Consider the following 18,696-nt stretch of genomic DNA (forward strand, 5'->3'; position numbering starts at 1 on the left):
GTTGCTGGTGTGCTGAGCATTGCTGGGGGGCAGGAGTGGGAGTATAGGGGGCATTGTATGTCTGGTAAGGGCTGTGTGAGGGGGGGCTGTTAGTGGGGCTGTGGTGTGTGTGTCAGTGGTGATTGCTGGTGTGCTGAGCATTGCTGGGGGGCAGGAGTGGGAGTATAGGGGGCATTGTATGTCTGGTAAGGGCTGTGTGAGGGGGGGCTGTTAGTGGGGCTGTGGTGTGTGTGTCAGTGGTGATTGCTGCTGTGCTGAGCATTGCTGGGGGGCAGGAGGGGGAGTATAGGGGGCATTGTATGTCTGGTAAGGGCTGTGTGAGGGGGGCTGTTAGTGGGGCTGTGGTGTGTGTGTGTCAGTGGTGATTGCTGGTGTGCTGAGCATTGCTGGGGGGCAGGAGTATAGGGGGCATTGTATGTCTGGTGAGGGCTGTGTGAGGGGGGGGCTGTTAGTGGGGCTGTGGTGTGTGTGTCAGTGGTGATTGCTGGTGTGCTGAGCATTGCTGGGGGGCAGGAGTGGGAGTATAGGGGGCATTGTATGTCTGGTAAGGGCTGTGTGAGGGGGGGCTGTTAGTGGGGATGTGGTGTGTGTGTCAGTGGTGATTGCTGGTGTGCTGAGCATTGCTGGGGGGCAGGAGTGGGAGTATAGGGGGCATTGTATGTCTGGTAAGGGCTGTGTGAGGGGGGGGCTGTTAGTGGGGCTGTGGTGTGTGTGTCAGTGGTGGTTACTGGTGTGCTGAGCATTGCTGGGGGGCAGGAGTGGGAGTATAGGGGGCATTGTATGTCTGGTGAGGGCTGTGTGAGGGGGGCTGTTAGTGGTGATGCTGTGTGTGTGTCAGTGGTGATTGCTGGTGTGCTGAGCATTGCTGGGGGGCAGGAGGGGGAGTATAGGGGGCATTGTATGTCTGGTAAGGGCTGTGTGAGGGGGGGGCTGTTAGTGGGGCTGTGGTGTGTGTGTCAGTGGTGATTGCTGGTGTGCTGAGCATTGCTGGGGGGCAGGAATGGGAGTATAGGGGGCATTGTATGTCTGGTAAGGGCTGTGTGAGGGGGGGCTGTTAGTGGGGCTGTGGTGTGTGTGTGTCAGTGGTGATTGCTGGTGTGCTGAGCATTGCTGGGGGGCAGGAGTGGGAGTATAGGGGGCATTGTATGTCTGGTAGGGGCTGTGTGAGGGGGGGCTGTTAGTGGGGCTGTGGTGTGTGTGTCAGTGGTGGTTACTGGTGTGCTGAGCATTGCAGGGGGGCAGGAGTGGGAGTATAGGGGGCATTGTATGTCTGGTAAGGGCTGTGTGAGGGGGGGCTGTTAGTGGGGCTGTGGTGTGTGTGTCAGTGGTGGTTACTGGTGTGCTGAGCATTGCTGGGGGGCAGGAGTATAGGGGGCATTGTATGTCTGGTGAGGGCTGTGTGAGGGGGGGCTGTTAGTGGGGCTGTGGTGTGTGTGTCAGTGGTGATTGCTGGTGTGCTGAGCATTGCTGGGGGGCAGGAGGGGGAGTATAGGGGGCATTGTATGTCTGGTGAGGGCTGTGTGAGGGGGGGCTGTTAGTGGGGCTGTGGTGTGTGTGTCAGTGGTGATTGCTGGTGTGCTGAGCATTGCTGGGGGGCAGGAGTGGGAGTATAGGGGGCATTGTATGTCTGGTAAGGGCTGTGTGAGGGGGGCTGTTAGTGGGGCTGTGGTGTGTGTGTCAGTGGTGATTGCTGGTGTGCTGAGCATTGCTGGGGGGCAGGAATGGGAGTATAGGGGGCATTGTATGTCTGGTAAGGGCTGTGTGAGGGGGGGGGCTGTTAGTGGGGCTGTGGTGTGTGTGTCAGTGGTGATTGCTGGTGTGCTGAGCATTGCTGGGGGGCAGGAGTGGGAGTATAGGGGGCATTTTATGTCTGGTAAGGGCTGTGTGAGGGGGGGCTGTTAGTGGGGCTGTGGTGTGTGTGTCAGTGGTGATTGCTGGTGTGCTGAGCATTGCTGGGGGGCAGGAATGGGAGTATAGGGGGCATTGTATGTCTGGTAAGGGCTGTGTGAGGGGGGGCTGTTAGTGGGGCTGTGGTGTGTGTGTGTCAGTGGTGATTGCTGGTGTGCTGAGCATTGCTGGGGGGCAGGAGTGGGAGTATAGGGGGCATTGTATGTCTGGTAGGGGCTGTGTGAGGGGGGGCTGTTAGTGGGGCTGTGGTGTGTGTGTCAGTGGTGGTTACTGGTGTGCTGAGCATTGCAGGGGGGCAGGAGTGGGAGTATAGGGGGCATTGTATGTCTGGTGAGGGCTGTGTGAGGGGGGGCTGTTAGTGGGGATGTGGTGTGTGTGTCAGTGGTGATTGCTGGTGTGCTGAGCATTGCTGGGGGGCAGGAGGGGGAGTATAGGGGGCATTGTATGTCTGGTAAGGGCTGTGTGAGGGGGGGCTGTTAGTGGGGCTGTGGTGTGTGTGTCAGTGGTGATTGCTGGTGTGCTGAGCATTGCTGGGGGGCAGGAGTGGGAGTATAGGGGGCATTGTATGTCTGGTAAGGGCTGTGTGAGGGGGGGCTGTTAGTGGGGCTGTGGTGTGTGTGTCAGTGGTGGTTGCTGGTGTGCTGAGCATTGCTGGGGGGCAGGAGTGGGAGTATAGGGGGCATTGTATGTCTGGTGAGGGCTGTGTGAGGGGGGCTGTTAGTGGGGCTGTGGTGTGTGTGTCAGTGGTGATTGCTGGTGTGCTGAGCATTGCTGGGGGGCAGGAGTATAGGGGGCATTGTATGTCTGGTGAGGGCTGTGTGAGGGGGGGGCTGTTAGTGGGGCTGTGGTGTGTGTGTCAGTGGTGGTTACTGGTGTGCTGAGCATTGCTGGGGGGCAGGAGGGGGAGTATAGGGGGCATTGTATGTCTGGTAAGGGCTGTGTGAGGGGGGGCTGTTAGTGGGGCTGTGGTGTGTGTGTCAGTGGTGATTGCTGGTGTGCTGAGCATTGCTGGGGGGCAGGAATGGGAGTATAGGGGGCATTGTATGTCTGGTGAGGGCTGTGTGAGGGGGGCTGTTAGTGGGGCTGTGGTGTGTGTGTCAGTGGTGATTGCTGGTGTGCTGAGCATTGCTGGGGGGCAGGAGTGGTAGTATAGGGGGCATTGTATGTCTGGTAAGGGCTGTGTGAGGGGGGGCTGTTAGTGGGGCTGTGTGTGTGTCAGTGGTGGTTAGTGGTGTGCTGAGCATTGCTGGGGGGCAGGAGGGGGAGTATAGGGGGCATTGTATGTCTGGTGAGGGCTGTGTGAGGGGGGCTGTTAGTGGGGCTGTGGTGTGTGTGTCAGTGGTGATTGCTGGTGTGCTGAGCATTGCTGGGGGGCAGGAGTGGGAGTATAGGGGGCATTGTATGTCTGGTGAGGGCTGTGTGAGGGGGGGCTGTTAGTGGGGCTGTGGTGTGTGTGTCAGTGGTGATTGCTGGTGTGCTGAGCATTGCTGGGGGGCAGGAGTGGGAGTATAGGGGGCATTGTATGTCTGGTAAGGGCTGTGTGAGGGGGGGGCTGTTAGTGGGGCTGTGGTGTGTGTGTCAGTGATGATTGCTGGTGTGCTGAGCATTGCTGGGGGGCAGGAGTGGGAGTATAGGGGGCATTGTATGTCTGGTAAGGGCTGTGTGAGGGGGGGCTGTTAGTGGGGCTGTGGTGTGTGTGTCAGTGGTGATTGCTGGTGTGCTGAGCATTGCTGGGGGGCAGGAGTGGGAGTATAGGGGGCATTGTATGTCTGGTAAGGGCTGTGTGAGGGGGGGCTGTTAGTGGGGCTGTGGTGTGTGTGTCAGTGGTGGTTACTGGTGTGCTGAGCATTGCTGGGGGGCAGGAGGGGGAGTATAGGGGGCATTGTATGTCTGGTAAGGGCTGTGTGAGGGGGGGGCTGTTAGTGGGGCTGTGGTGTGTGTGTCAGTGGTGATTGCTGGTGTGCTGAGCATTGCTGGGGGGCAGGAGTGGGAGTATAGGGGGCATTGTATGTCTGGTAAGGGCTGTGTGAGGGGGGGCTGTTAGTGGGGCTGTGGTGTGTGTGTCAGTGGTGGTTACTGGTGTGCTGAGCATTGCTGGGGGGCAGGAGGGGGAGTATAGGGGGCATTGTATGTCTGGTAAGGGCTGTGTGAGGGGGGGGCTGTTAGTGGGGCTGTGGTGTGTGTGTCAGTGGTGGTTACTGGTGTGCTGAGCATTGCTGGGGGGCAGGAGTGGGAGTATAGGGGGCATTGTATGTCTGGTGAGGGCTGTGTGAGGGGGGGCTGTTAGTGGGGCTGTGGTGTGTGTGTCAGTGGTGATTGCTGGTGTGCTGAGCATTGCTGGGGGGCAGGAGGGGGAGTATAGGGGGCATTGTATGTCTGGTAAGGGCTGTGTGAGGGGGGGCTGTTAGTGGGGCTGTGGTGTGTGTGTCAGTGGTGATTGCTGGTGTGCTGAGCATTGCTGGGGGGCAGGAGTGGGAGTATAGGGGGCATTGTATGTCTGGTAGGGGCTGTGTGAGGGGGGCTGTTAGTGGGGCTGTGGTGTGTGTGTCAGTGGTGATTACTGGTGTGCTGAGCATTGCTGGGGGGCAGGAGTGGGAGTATAGGGGGCATTGTATGTCTGGTGAGGGCTGTGTGAGGGGGGGCTGTTAGTGGGGCTGTGGTGTGTGTGTCAGTGGTGATTGCTGGTGTGCTGAGCATTGCTGGGGGGCAGGAGTGGGAGTATAGGGGGCATTGTATGTCTGGTAAGGGCTGTGTGAGGGGGGGCTGTTAGTGGGGCTGTGGTGTGTGTGTCAGTGGTGATTGCTGGTGTGCTGAGCATTGCTGGGGGGCAGGAATGGGAGTATAGGGGGCATTGTATGTCTGGTAAGGGCTGTGTGAGGGGGGGCTGTTAGTGGGGCTGTGGTGTGTGTGTCAGTGGTGATTGCTGGTGTGCTGAGCATTGCTGGGGGGCAGGAGTATAGGGGGCATTGTATGTCTGGTAAGGGCTGTGTGAGGGGGGGCTGTTAGTGGTGATGCTGTGTGTGTGTCAGTGGTGGTTACTGGTGTGCTGAGCATTGCTGGGGGGCAGGAGTGGGAGTATAGGGGGCATTGTATGTCTGGTGAGGGATGTGTGAGGGGGGCTGTTAGTGGGGCTGTGGTGTGTGTGTCAGTGGTGATTGCTGGTGTGCTGAGCATTGCTGGGGGGCAGGAGTGGGAGTATAGGGGGCATTGTATGTCTGGTAGGGGCTGTGTGAGGGGGGCTGTTAGTGGGGATGTGGTGTGTGTGTCAGTGGTGATTACTGGTGTGCTGAGCATTGCTGGGGGGCAGGAGTGGGAGTATAGGGGGCATTGTATGTCTGGTAAGGGCTGTGTGAGGGGGGGCTGTTAGTGGGGATGTGGTGTGTGTGTCAGTGGTGATTGCTGGTGTGCTGAGCATTGCTGGGGGGCAGGAATGGGAGTATAGGGGGCATTGTATGTCTGGTAAGGGCTGTGTGAGGGGGGGCTGTTAGTGGGGCTGTGGTGTGTGTGTCAGTGGTGATTGCTGGTGTGCTGAGCATTGCTGGGGGGCAGGAGGGGGAGTATAGGGGGCATTGTATGTCTGGTGAGGGCTGTGTGAGGGGGGGCTGTTAGTGGGGCTGTGGTGTGTGTGTCAGTGGTGATTGCTGGTGTGCTGAGCATTGCTGGGAGGCAGGAGGGGGAGTATAGGGGGCATTGTATGTCTGGTAAGGGCTGTGTGAGGGGGGGCTGTTAGTGGGGCTGTGGTGTGTGTGTCAGTGGTGGTTACTGGTGTGCTGAGCATTGCTGGGGGGCAGGAGTGGGAGTATAGGGGGCATTGTATGTCTGGTGAGGGCTGTGTGAGGGGGGGCTGTTAGTGGGGCTGTGGTGTGTGTGTCAGTGGTGATTGCTGGTGTGCTGAGCATTGCTGGGGGGCAGGAGGGGGAGTATAGGGGGCATTGTATGTCTGGTGAGGGCTGTGTGAGGGGGGGGCTGTTAGTGGGGCTGTGGTGTGTGTGTCAGTGGTGGTTACTGGTGTGCTGAGCATTGCTGGGGGGCAGGAGGGGGAGTATAGGGGGCATTGTATGTCTGGTGAGGGCTGTGTGAGAGGGGGGCTGTTAGTGGGGCTGTGGTGTGTGTGTCAGTGGTGATTGCTGGTGTGCTGAGCATTGCTGGGGGGCAGGAGTGGGAGTATAGGGGGCATTGTATGTCTGGTAAGGGCTGTGTGAGGGGGGGCTGTTAGTGGTGATGCTGTGTGTGTGTCAGTGGTGATTGCTGGTGTGCTGAGCATTGCTGGGGGGCAGGAGTGGGAGTATAGGGGGCATTGTATGTCTGGTAAGGGCTGTGTGAGGGGGGGCTGTTAGTGGGGCTGTGGTGTGTGTGTCAGTGGTGGTTACTGGTGTGCTGAGCATTGCTGGGGGGCAGGAGTGGGAGTATAGGGGGCATTGTATGTCTGGTAAGGGCTGTGTGAGGGGGGGCTGTTAGTGGTGATGCTGTGTGTGTGTCAGTGGTGATTGCTGGTGTGCTGAGCATTGCTGGGGGGCAGGAGTGGGAGTATAGGGGGCATTGTATGTCTGGTGAGGGCTGTGTGAGGGGGGGCTGTTAGTGGTGATGCTGTGTGTGTGTCAGTGGTGGTTACTGGTGTGCTGAGCATTGCTGGGGGGCAGGAGTGGGAGTATGGGGGGCATTGTATGTCTGGTGAGGGCTGTGTGAGGGGGGGCTGTTAGTGGGGCTGTGGTGTGTGTGTCAGTGGTGATTGCTGGTGTGCTGAGCATTGCAGGGGGGCAGGAGTGGGAGTATAGGGGGCATTGTATGTCTGGTGAGGGATGTGTGAGGGGGGCTGTTAGTGGGGCTGTGGTGTGTGTGTCAGTGGTGATTGCTGGTGTGCTGAGCATTGCAGGGGGGCAGGAGTGGGAGTATAGGGGGCATTGTATGTCTGGTGAGGGATGTGTGAGGGGGGGCTGTTAGTGGTGATGCTGTGTGTGTGTCAGTGGTGGTTACTGGTGTGCTGAGCATTGCTGGGGGGCAGGAGTGGGAGTATAGGGGGCATTGTATGTCTGGTAAGGGCTGTGTGAGGGGGGGCTGTTAGTGGGGCTGTGGTGTGTGTGTCAGTGGTGATTGCTGGTGTGCTGAGCATTGCAGGGGGGCAGGAGTGGGAGTATAGGGGGCATTGTATGTCTGGTGAGGGATGTGTGAGGGGGGCTGTTAGTGGGGCTGTGGTGTGTGTGTCAGTGGTGATTGCTGGTGTGCTGAGCATTGCTGGGGGGCAGGAGTGGGAGTATAGGGGGCATTGTATGTCTGGTGAGGGCTGTGTGAGGGGGGCTGTTAGTGGGGCTGTGGTGTGTGTGTCAGTGGTGATTGCTGGTGTGCTGAGCATTGCTGGGGGGCAGGAATGGGAGTATAGGGGGCATTGTATGTCTGGTAAGGGCTGTGTGAGGGGGGGCTGTTAGTGGGGCTGTGGTGTGTGTGTCAGTGGTGGTTACTGGTGTGCTGAGCATTGCTGGGGGGCAGGAGTGGGAGTATAGGGGGCATTGTATGTCTGGTAGGGGCTGTGTGAGGGGGGCTGTTAGTGGGGATGTGGTGTGTGTGTCAGTGGTGATTGCTGGTGTGCTGAGCATTGCTGGGGGGCAGGAGGGGGAGTATAGGGGGCATTGTATGTCTGGTGAGGGCTGTGTGAGGGGGGGCTGTTAGTGGGGCTGTGGTGTGTGTGTCAGTGGTGATTGCTGGTGTGCTGAGCATTGCTGGGGGGCAGGAGTATGGGGGGCATTGTATGTCTGGTGAGGGCTGTGTGAGGGGGGGCTGTTAGTGGGGCTGTGGTGTGTGTGTCAGTGGTGGTTACTGGTGTGCTGAGCATTGCTGGGGAGCAGGAGTGGGAGTATAGGGGGCATTGTATGTCTGGTAAGGGCTGTGTGAGGGGGGGCTGTTAGTGGGGATGTGGTGTGTGTGTCAGTGGTGATTACTGGTGTGCTGAGCATTGCTGGGGGGCAGGAGTGGGAGTATAGGGGGCATTGTATGTCTGGTAAGGGCTGTGTGAGGGGGGCTGTTAGTGGGGATGTGGTGTGTGTGTCAGTGGTGGTTACTGGTGTGCTGAGCATTGCTGGGGGGCAGGAGTGGGAGTATAGGGGGCATTGTATGTCTGGTAAGGGCTGTGTGAGGGGGGGCTGTTAGTGGGGCTGTGGTGTGTGTGTCAGTGGTGGTTGCTGGTGTGCTGAGCATTGCTGGGGGGCAGGAGTGGGAGTATAGGGGGCATTGTATGTCTGGTGAGGGCTGTGTGAGGGGGGGCTGTTAGTGGGGCTGTGGTGTGTGTGTCAGTGGTGATTGCTGGTGTGCTGAGCATTGCTGGGGGGCAGGAGTGGGAGTATAGGGGGCATTGTATGTCTGGTAGGGGCTGTGTGAGGGGGGGCTGTTAGTGGGGCTGTGGTGTGTGTGTCAGTGGTGATTGCTGGTGTGCTGAGCATTGCTGGGGGGCAGGAGTGGGAGTATAGGGGGCATTGTATGTCTGGTAAGGGCTGTGTGAGGGGGGGCTGTTAGTGGGGATGTGGTGTGTGTGTCAGTGGTGATTACTGGTGTGCTGAGCATTGCTGGGGGGCAGGAGTGGGAGTATAGGGGGCATTGTATGTCTGGTAAGGGCTGTGTGAGGGGGGCTGTTAGTGGGGATGTGGTGTGTGTGTCAGTGGTGGTTACTGGTGTGCTGAGCATTGCTGGGGGGCAGGAGTGGGAGTATAGGGGGCATTGTATGTCTGGTAAGGGCTGTGTGAGGGGGGGCTGTTAGTGGGGCTGTGGTGTGTGTGTCAGTGGTGGTTGCTGGTGTGCTGAGCATTGCTGGGGGGCAGGAGTGGGAGTATAGGGGGCATTGTATGTCTGGTGAGGGCTGTGTGATGGGGGGCTGTTAGTGGGGCTGTGGTGTGTGTGTCAGTGGTGATTGCTGGTGTGCTGAGCATTGCTGGGGGGCAGGAATGGGAGTATAGGGGGCATTGTATGTCTGGTGAGGGCTGTGTGAGGGGGGGCTGTTAGTGGGGCTGTGGTGTGTGTGTCAGTGGTGGTTACTGGTGTGCTGAGCATTGCTGGGGGGCAGGAGTATAGGGGGCATTGTATGTCTGGTAAGGGCTGTGTGAGGGGGGGCTGTTAGTGGGGCTGTGGTGTGTGTGTCAGTGGTGATTGCTGGTGTGCTGAGCATTGCTGGGGGGCAGGAGGGGGAGTATAGGGGGCATTGTATGTCTGGTAAGGGCTGTGTGAGGGGGAGCTGTTAGTGGTGATGCTGTGTGTGTGTCAGTGGTGATTGCTGGTGTGCTGAGCATTGCTGGGGGGCAGGAGGGGGAGTATAGGGGGCATTGTATGTCTGGTGAGGGCTGTGTGAGGGGGGGCTGTTAGTGGGGCTGTGGTGTGTGTGTCAGTGGTGATTGCTGGTGTGCTGAGCATTGCTGGGGGGCAGGAATGGGAGTATAGGGGGCATTGTATGTCTGGTAAGGGCTGTGTGAGGGGGGCTGTTAGTGGGGATGTGGTGTGTGTGTCAGTGGTGGTTACTGGTGTGCTGAGCATTGCTGGGGGGCAGGAGTGGGAGTATAGGGGGCATTGTATGTCTGGTAAGGGCTGTGTGAGGGGGGCTGTTAGTGGGGATGTGGTGTGTGTGTCAGTGGTGGTTACTGGTGTGCTGAGCATTGCTGGGGGGCAGGAGTGGGAGTATGGGGGGCATTGTATGTCTGGTAAGGGCTGTGTGAGGGGGGGCTGTTAGTGGGGCTGTGGTGTGTGTGTCAGTGGTGGTTACTGGTGTGCTGAGCATTGCTGGGGGGCAGGAGTGGGAGTATAGGGGGCATTGTATGTCTGGTAAGGGCTGTGTGAGGGGGGCTGTTAGTGGGGCTGTGGTGTGTGTGTCAGTGGTGATTGCTGGTGTGCTGAGCATTGCTGGGGGGCAGGAGTGGGAGTATAGGGGGCATTGTATGTCTGGTAAGGGCTGTGTGAGGGGGGGCTGTTAGTGGGGCTGTGGTGTGTGTGTCAGTGGTGATTGCTGGTGTGCTGAGCATTGCTGGGGGGCAGGAGTGGGAGTATAGGGGGCATTGTATGTCTGGTAAGGGCTGTGTGAGGGGGGCTGTTAGTGGGGCTGTGGTGTGTGTGTCAGTGGTGATTGCTGGTGTGCTGAGCATTGCTGGGGGGCAGGAGGGGGAGTATAGGGGGCATTGTATGTCTGGTAAGGGCTGTGTGAGGGGGGGCTGTTAGTGGGGCTGTGGTGTGTGTGTCAGTGGTGATTGCTGGTGTGCTGAGCATTGCTGGGGGGCAGGAGGGGGAGTATAGGGGGCATTGTATGTCTGGTAAGGGCTGTGTGAGGGGGGGGGCTGTTAGTGGGGATGTGGTGTGTGTGTCTGTGGTGATTGCTGGTGTGCTGAGCATTGCTGGGGGGCAGGAGTGGGAGTATAGGGGGCATTGTATGTCTGGTAAGGGCTGTGTGAGGGGGAGCTGTTAGTGGTGATGCTGTGTGTGTGTCAGTGGTGATTGCTGGTGTGCTGAGCATTGCTGGGGGGCAGGAGGGGGAGTATAGGGGGCATTGTATGTCTGGTGAGGGCTGTGTGAGGGGGGGCTGTTAGTGGGGCTGTGGTGAGTGTGTCAGTGGTGATTGCTGGTGTGCTGAGCATTGCTGGGGGGCAGGAGTGGGAGTATAGGGGGCATTGTATGTCTGGTAAGGGCTGTGTGAGGGGGGGCTGTTAGTGGGGCTGTGGTGTGTGTGTCAGTGGTGATTGCTGGTGTGCTGAGCATTGCTGGGGGGCAGGAGTGGGAGTATAGGGGGCATTGTATGTCTGGTAAGGGCTGTGTGAGGGGGGGCTGTTAGTGGGGCTGTGGTGTGTGTGTCAGTGGTGATTGCTGGTGTGCTGAGCATTGCTGGGGGGCAGGAGGGGGAGTATAGGGGGCATTGTATGTCTGGTAAGGGCTGTGTGAGGGGGGGGCTGTTAGTGGGGCTGTGGTGTGTGTGTCAGTGGTGGTTACTGGTGTGCTGAGCATTGCTGGGGGGCAGGAGTGGGAGTATAGGGGGCATTGTATGTCTGGTGAGGGCTGTGTGAGGGGGGGCTGTTAGTGGTGATGCTGTGTGTGTGTCAGTGGTGGTTACTGGTGTGCTGAGCATTGCTGGGGGGCAGGAATGGGAGTATAGGGGGCATTGTATGTCTGGTGAGGGCTGTGTGAGGGGGGGCTGTTAGTGGGGCTGTGGTGTGTGTGTCAGTGGTGATTGCTGGTGTGCTGAGCATTGCTGGGGGGCAGGAGGGGGAGTATAGGGGGCATTGTATGTCTGGTAAGGGCTGTGTGAGGGGGGGCTGTTAGTGGGGCTGTGGTGTGTGTGTCAGTGGTGATTGCTGGTGTGCTGAGCATTGCTGGGGGGCAGGAGTGGGAGTATAGGGGGCATTGTATGTCTGGTAAGGGCTGTGTGAGGGGGGGCTGTTAGTGGGGCTGTGGTGTGTGTGTCAGTGGTGATTGCTGGTGTGCTGAGCATTGCTGGGGGGCAGGAGGGGGAGTATAGGGGGCATTGTATGTCTGGTGAGGGCTGTGTGAGGGGGGCTGTTAGTGGGGCTGTGGTGTGTGTGTCAGTGGTGATTGCTGGTGTGCTGAGCATTGCTGGGGGGCAGGAGTATAGGGGGCATTGTATGTCTGGTGAGGGCTGTGTGAGGGGGGCTGTTAGTGGGGCTGTGGTGTGTGTGTCAGTGGTGATTGCTGGTGGGCTGAGCATTGCTGGGGGGCAGGAGTGGGAGTATAGGGGGCATTGTATGTCTGGTAAGGGCTGTGTGAGGGGGGGCTGTTAGTGGGGCTGTGGTGTGTGTGTCAGTGGTGATTGCTGGTGTGCTGAGCATTGCTGGGGGGCAGGAGCGGGAGTATGGGGGGCATTGTATGTCTGGTGAGGGCTGTGTGAGGGGGGGCTGTTAGTGGGGCTGTGGTGTGTGTGTCAGTGGTGATTGCTGGTGTGCTGAGCATTGCTGGGGGGCAGGAGTGGGAGTATAGGGGGCATTGTATGTCTGGTAAGGGCTGTGTGAGGGGGGGCTGTTAGTGGGGATGTGGTGTGTGTGTCAGTGGTGATTGCTGGTGTGCTGAGCATTGCTGGGGGGCAGGAGTGGGAGTATAGGGGGCATTGTATGTCTGGTGAGGGCTGTGTGAGGGGGGGCTGTTAGTGGGGCTGTGGTGTGTGTGTCAGTGGTGATTACTGGTGTGCTGAGCATTGCAGGGGGGCAGGAGTGGGAGTATAGGGGGCATTGTATGTCTGGTAAGGGCTGTGTGAGGGGGGGCTGTTAGTGGGGCTGTGGTGTGTGTGTCAGTGGTGATTGCTGGTGTGCTGAGCATTGCTGGGGGGCAGGAGTGGGAGTATAGGGGGCATTGTATGTCTGGTAAGGGCTGTGTGAGGGGGGGCTGTTAGTGGGGCTGTGGTGTGTGTGTCAGTGGTGATTGCTGGTGTGCTGAGCATTGCTGGGGGCAGGAGCGGGAGTATAGGGGGCATTGTATGTCTGGTAAGGGCTGTGTGAGGGGGGGCTGTTAGTGGGGCTGTGGTGTGTGTGTCAGTGGTGATTGCTGGTGTGCTGAGCATTGCTGGGGGGCAGGAGTGGGAGTATAGGGGGCATTGTATGTCTGGTAAGGGCTGTGTGAGGGGGGGCTGTTAGTGGGGCTGTGGTGTGTGTGTCAGTGGTGGTTACTGGTGTGCTGAGCATTGCTGGGGGGGCAGGAGTATAGGGGGCATTGTATGTCTGGTGAGGGCTGTGTGAGGGGGGGCTGTTAGTGGGGCTGTGGTGTGTGTGTCAGTGGTGATTGCTGGTGTGCTGAGCATTGCTGGGGGTCAGGAGTGGGAGTATAGGGGGCATTGTATGTCTGGTGAGGGCTGTGTGAGGGGGGCTGTTAGTGGGGCTGTGGTGTGTGTGTCTGTGGTGATTGCTGGTGTGCTGAGCATTGCTGGGGGGCAGGAGTATGGGGGGCATTGTATGTCTGGTAAGGGCTGTGTGAGGGGGGGCTGTTAGTGGGGCTGTGGTGTGTGTGTCAGTGGTGATTGCTGGTGTGCTGAGCATTGCTGGGGGGCAGGAGTGGGAGTATAGGGGGCATTGTATGTCTGGTAAGGGCTGTGTGAGGGGGGGCTGTTAGTCGGGATGTGGTGTGTGTGTCAGTGGTGGTTACTGGTGTGCTGAGCATTGCTGGGGGGTAGGAGTGGGAGTATAGGGGGCATTGTATGTCTGGTAAGGGCTGTGTGAGGGGGGTTGTTAGTGGGGCTGTGGTGTGTGTGTCAGTGGTGATTGCTGGTGTGCTGAGCATTGCTGGGGGGCAGGAGTATAGGGGGCATTGTATGTCTGGTGAGGGCTGTGTGAGGGGGGCTGTTAGTGGGGCTGTGGTGTGTGTCAGTGGTGATTGCTGGTGTGCTGAGCATTGCTGGGGGGTAGGAGTGGGAGTATAGGGGGCATTGTATGTCTGGTAAGGGCTGTGTGAGGGGGGCTGTTAGTGGGGATGTGGTGTGTGTGTCAGTGGTGATTGCTGGTGTGCTGAGCATTGCTGGGGGTCAGGAGTGGGAGTATAGGGGGCATTGTATGTCTGGTGAGGGCTGTGTGAGGGGGGCTGTTAGTGGGGCTGTGGTGTGTGTGTCAGTGGTGGTTACTGGTGTGCTGAGCATTGCTGGGGGGCAGGAGGGGGAGTATAGGGGGCATTGTATGTCTGGTAAGGGCTGTGTGAGGGGGGCTGTTAGTGGGGCTGTGGTGTGTGTGTCAGTGGTGATTGCTGGTGTGCTGAGCATTGCTGGGGGGCAGGAGTATAGGGGGCATTGTATGTCTGGTGAGGGCTGTGTGAGGGGGGCTGTTAGTGGGGCTGTGGTGTGTGTGTCAGTGGTGATTGCTGGTGTGCTGAGCATTGCTGGGGGGCAGGAGTATAGGGGGCATTGTATGTCTGGTGAGGGCTGTGTGAGGGGGGCTGTTAGTGGGGCTGTGGTGTGTGTGTCAGTGGTGGTTGCTGGTGTGCTGAGCATTGCTGGGGGGCAGGAGTGGGAGTATGGGGGGCCTTGTGTGTCTGGTGAGGGCTGTGTGAGGGGGGGCTGTTAGTGGGGCTGTGGTGTGTGTGTCAGTGGTGATTACTGGTGTGCTGAGCATTGCTGGGGGGCAGGAGTGGGAGTATAGGGGGCATTGTATGTCTGGTAAGGGCTGTGTGAGGGGGGTTGTTAGTGGGGCTGTGGTGTGTGTGTCAGTGGTGATTGCTGGTGTGCTGAGCATTGCTGGGGGGCAGGAGTGGGAGTATAGGGGGCATTGTATGTCTGGTAAGGGCTGTGTGAGGGGGGTTGTTAGTGGGGCTGTGGTGTGTGTGTCAGTGGTGATTGCTGGTGTGCTGAGCATTGCTGGGGGGCAGGAGTGGGAGTATAGGGGGCATTGTATGTCTGGTAAGGGCTGTGTGAGGGGGGCTGTTAGTGGGGCTGTGGTGTGTGTGTCAGTGGTGATTGCTGGTGTGCTGAGCATTGCTGGGGGGCAGGAGTGGGAGTATAGGGGGCATTGTATGTCTGGTGAGGGCTGTGTGAGGGGGGGTTGTTAGTGGGGCTGTGGTGTGTGTGTCAGTGGTGATTGCTGGTGTGCTGAGCATTGCTGGGGGGCAGGAGTGGGAGTATAGGGGGCATTGTATGTCTGGTGAGGGCTGTGTGAGGGGGGGCTGTTAGTGGGGCTGTGGTGTGTGTGTCAGTGGTGATTGCTGGTGTGCTGAGCATTGCTGGGGGGCAGGAGTGGGAGTATAGGGGGCATTGTATGTCTGGTAGGGGCTGTGTGAGGGGGGGCTGTTAGTGGGGCTGTGGTGTGTGTGTCAGTGGTGGTTACTGGTGTGCTGAGCATTGCTGGGGGGCAGGAGTGGGAGTATAGGGGGCATTGTATGTCTGGTGAGGGATGTGTGAGGGGGGCTGTTAGTGGGGCTGTGGTGTGTGTGTCAGTGGTGATTGCTGGTGTGCTGAGCATTGCAGGGGGGCAGGAGTGGGAGTATAGGGGGCATTGTATGTCTGGTGAGGGATGTGTGAGGGGGGCTGTTAGTGGGGCTGTGGTGTGTGTGTCAGTGGTGATTGCTGGTGTGCTGAGCATTGCTGGGGGGCAGGAGTGGGAGTATAGGGGGCATTGTATGTCTGGTAAGGGCTGTGTGAGGGGGGCTGTTAGTGGGGCTGTGGTGTGTGTGTCAGTGGTGGTTACTGGTGTGCTGAGCATTGCTGGGGGGCAGGAGTGGGAGTATAGGGGGCATTGTATGTCTGGTGAGGGCTGTGTGAGGGGGGGCTGTTAGTGGGGCTGTGGTGTGTGTGTCAGTGGTGATTACTGGTGTGCTGAGCATTGCTGGGGGGCAGGAGTATAGGGGGCATTGTATGTCTGGTAAGGGCTGTGTGAGGGGGGCTGTTAGTGGGGCTGTGGTGTGTGTGTCAGTGGTGATTGCTGGTGTGCTGAGCATTGCTGGGGGGCAGGAGTATAGGGGGCATTGTATGTCTGGTGAGGGCTGTGTGAGGGGGGGGCTGTTAGTGGGGCTGTGGTGTGTGTGTCAGTGGTGCTTGCTGGTGTGCTGAGCATTGCTGGGGGGCAGGAGTATAGGGGGCATTGTATGTCTGGTGAGGGCTGTGTGAGGGGGGCTGTTAGTGGGGCTGTGGTGTGTGTGTCAGTGGTGGTTGCTGGTGTGCTGAGCATTGCTGGGGGGCAGGAGTATAGGGGGCATTGTATGTCTGGTAAGGGCTGTGTGAGGGGGGGCTGTTAGTGGGGCTGTGGTGTGTGTGTCAGTGGTGATTGCTGGTGTGCTGAGCATTGCTGGGGGGCAGGAGTATAGGGGGCATTGTATGTCTGGTAAGGGCTGTGTGAGGGGGGGGCTGTTAGTGGGGATGTGGTGTGTGTGTCAGTGGTGATTGGTGCACTGTGTGTAACGTTATAGCCCTGCTGCAGGGAGTGCTGATCGGTCAGGAGAGACCGAGCAGAGGAACCCGCAGCTGTGGACATTACACTGGTGATCTCCGCTTCCTGTGTAGGCATCACACTGGAGCCTGCTGGAGGGGCGGAGCCTGTAGGAGGGGAGGTGCTCGCCTGCTGGCATTGTAACAGGGGAGTGGGCGGTGCCCGGGAATGACGCTGCATGGTGGGCGGAGCTAGGACGCTCGGCCTGGAAGAGGAGGCGGGGACTTGTCTCCTGGCTCTGGATCTCTGGAGGGGGCGGGGCGCTTGCACGTGGGGCACAGCTTGTGCTGTCCGGCGCCGGTGATGCAGGGGTTCACCGGTGACCCGGAGGCGCTGTGGGGGGCGAGAGCAGCGCTGGGAGCGTCTGTCTCCCTGGACCGGCAGCTCCCTGGGCTTGGTTTGGGCTGAGAGCTGCGTGTGCAGGGGGCTAGTGACCGGCTGGAAGGACGTAGGATATGTGGCTGGGATCCCGGGGGAGCTAGTGCTGGAGTGTGGGGCTGCGGGGGAGGCTAGCGAGCACTCGGGCTGATCTATGGGGAGGTCTGGAGGGGCTGCAATGGGGGCCAGTGAGGCTGAGGCCTGGGCATACTGATCTATGGGGAGGTCCGGAGGGGCTGCGGTGGGGGCCAGTGAGGCTGAGGCCTGGGCATACTGATCTATGGGGAGGTCCGGAGGGGCTGCGGTGGGGGCCAGTGAGGCTGAGGCCTGGGCATACTGATCTATGGGGTGGCCTGGAGGGGCTGCAATGGGGGCCAGTGAGACTGAGGCCTGGGCATACTGATCTATGGGGAGGTCCGGAGGGGCTGCAATGGGGGCCAGTGAGACTGAGGCCTGGGCATACTGATCTATGGGGAGGTCCGGAGGGGCTGCAATGGGGGCCAGTGAGGCTGAGGCCTGGGCATACAGATCTATGGGGTGGCCTGGAGGGGCTGCGGTGGGGGTGAGTGAGACTGAGGCCTGGGCATACTGATCTATGGGGTGGCCTGGAGGGGCTGCGGTGGACGGAGTCCCAGGGATGGATAGTATTCCCTGAGAAGCCGGAGAGGGCGCAGGGAGGGGAGCGCTGAGGCCAGAAATAAGGGCTTGTAGCCAGTGCTCACCTTCCTGTGCCGCTCTCTGCCGCAGGGCCTCCATCAGGGAGTCAGCCATGACAATAGCCTCCATGGGGTCCTCAGGAACAAAAGCTTCTAGGGGGGCAGCCAGAGGGAAAGAGGAAATCACTGACCCCGGGCACTGAATTTAACCCTTGTAGGTGTGGCTGGACCCCCCTTTCCCTTGTCATCCCGTTGGTCAGCTGGGCATCCCAATTAGTGGCTCACCTAGGGAATGGTGGAAAGAGGGGATATGGGCACGACCCTTGCTTCCTTTAGGATTGGTCAGGTGGGCTCCACAGTCAGAGGCACGTTCCTTAAGCAGTAATGTGCCTGCCATTCCACAGGTCCTGGACTCCGCAGACAGTCCTATTGGGAAAAGGGAAGATCCGGCTCACCCACAGGCTCAACTGAAGCAAGGAAAGTCCATTGAATCAAACGTGGATATCCAGAAATGAGGAAAAATTCCAGTTTCTAACATTCCAAAAGTTTATTAGAAAAATGGATATAAAAATCAAGATGAAAGCAACGCCTTCCAAATGCTGCAATACGGCCTGTTTTTGAAGAAACTTTTGGAATTTTAGAAACTGGAATTTTTTCTTCAGTCCTAAATTTAGGTCTACACCCTGCAGACCCTGTATCTGCTAAATGTCCCTCACTGCCCCCGCCCCTCTGAGAACAACTCCTGCCAGTGTAGAAAGAAATGGTAAATGGATGTGACAAACATCTGGCGTGTCACTCACAAGAGTACTCTGAGGAGGACTCACAGGGGAACCCTCAAGTGAGAACTCTCAGGAGGACTCTCAGGAATACTCTCAGGAATACTCTCAGGAGGACTCTCAGGAGGACTCTCAGGAGGACTCTCAGGAGGACTCTCAGGAATACTCTCAGGATGACTCTCAGAGGACTCTCAGGAGGACTCTCAGGAATACTCTCAGGAGGACTCTCAGAAGACTCTCAAGAGGACACTCAGGTGAGGACACTCAGGTGAGGACACTCAGGTGAGGACACTCTGGTGAGGACACTCATGATGACACACAAGAGAACACGCAAGTGAGGACTCACAGGAAGACTTTCAGGAGAACTCACACTAGGACTCACACTCATAGAAGAATTCTCAGGTGAGGACTCTCAGGAGGATTCTCAGAAGAACTCGTAGGAGGACTCAGGATCTGATGGCAAACATTCCTCCGACTGCCTCTCATCATCTGTGACCTCGGTTGCATATGAGCCGTCACCTCTCTTGTTCCTGCAGGTACACAGTCACTCACCGGACAGTCATTTGAGATGGAGTATTCACAGGAAGGATTCAGTGCAGTCATCACCCCGGTAAGAGAGATATATCTGGATCATCCTCATATACAGGTTCTCACCTATAACTCTCATGTATACAAGTTTTCCTCTCTTATATCATATATACAAAGCTTCCTCCCCTATATACCTCAGCTATATACGTGCTACTCTTCTATATTATGTATACAGATCCTTCTCCTCTATATCATATAGACAGATTCTCCTCTCCTATATAACTCATGTATACATCTCCTCCTCCCCTATATATATAATATATAGGTGATCCTCCCTCTCTCGTACATTCATGTTATATCAGTTTTTTTCCTGTCCTTAGGAGGGCGCCCTCCTCGGGGCAGTCGGTGCTTATGGTTGGACCGGTGGGGCGTATAGTTACCGGATTGGTCAGGAAAATGCGACCTTTATAAATGTGACAGAGAATACGTCAGACATGAAGGACTCGTACATGGGTGAGGATCTCAGTTGTTGTCCTGGTGCACTGTCCATGCTTCGTCCTCCAGACATTAGGCTTCGATTCT

The 18,696-nt window shown here is 58.1% G+C and overlaps 1 protein-coding gene across 1 annotated transcript in view; it reads left to right on the plus strand.

The window, feature by feature from the left end:
• Positions 1–18,696, plus strand: part of LOC142245717 (integrin alpha-M-like) — a 132,166-nt gene that overhangs the window by 95,348 nt on the left and 18,122 nt on the right. Inside the window, exons 10-11 of the mRNA XM_075318663.1 lie at positions 18,123–18,196; positions 18,495–18,627. Coding sequence (XP_075174778.1) covers positions 18,123–18,196; positions 18,495–18,627 — 207 coding nt within the window. The remainder of the gene's footprint in view (positions 1–18,122; positions 18,197–18,494; positions 18,628–18,696) is intronic.

The sequence above is a fragment of the Anomaloglossus baeobatrachus genome, chromosome 7 (assembly GCF_048569485.1).
Source record: "Anomaloglossus baeobatrachus isolate aAnoBae1 chromosome 7, aAnoBae1.hap1, whole genome shotgun sequence".
In the NCBI taxonomy this organism is placed as follows: Eukaryota; Metazoa; Chordata; class Amphibia; order Anura; family Aromobatidae; genus Anomaloglossus; species Anomaloglossus baeobatrachus.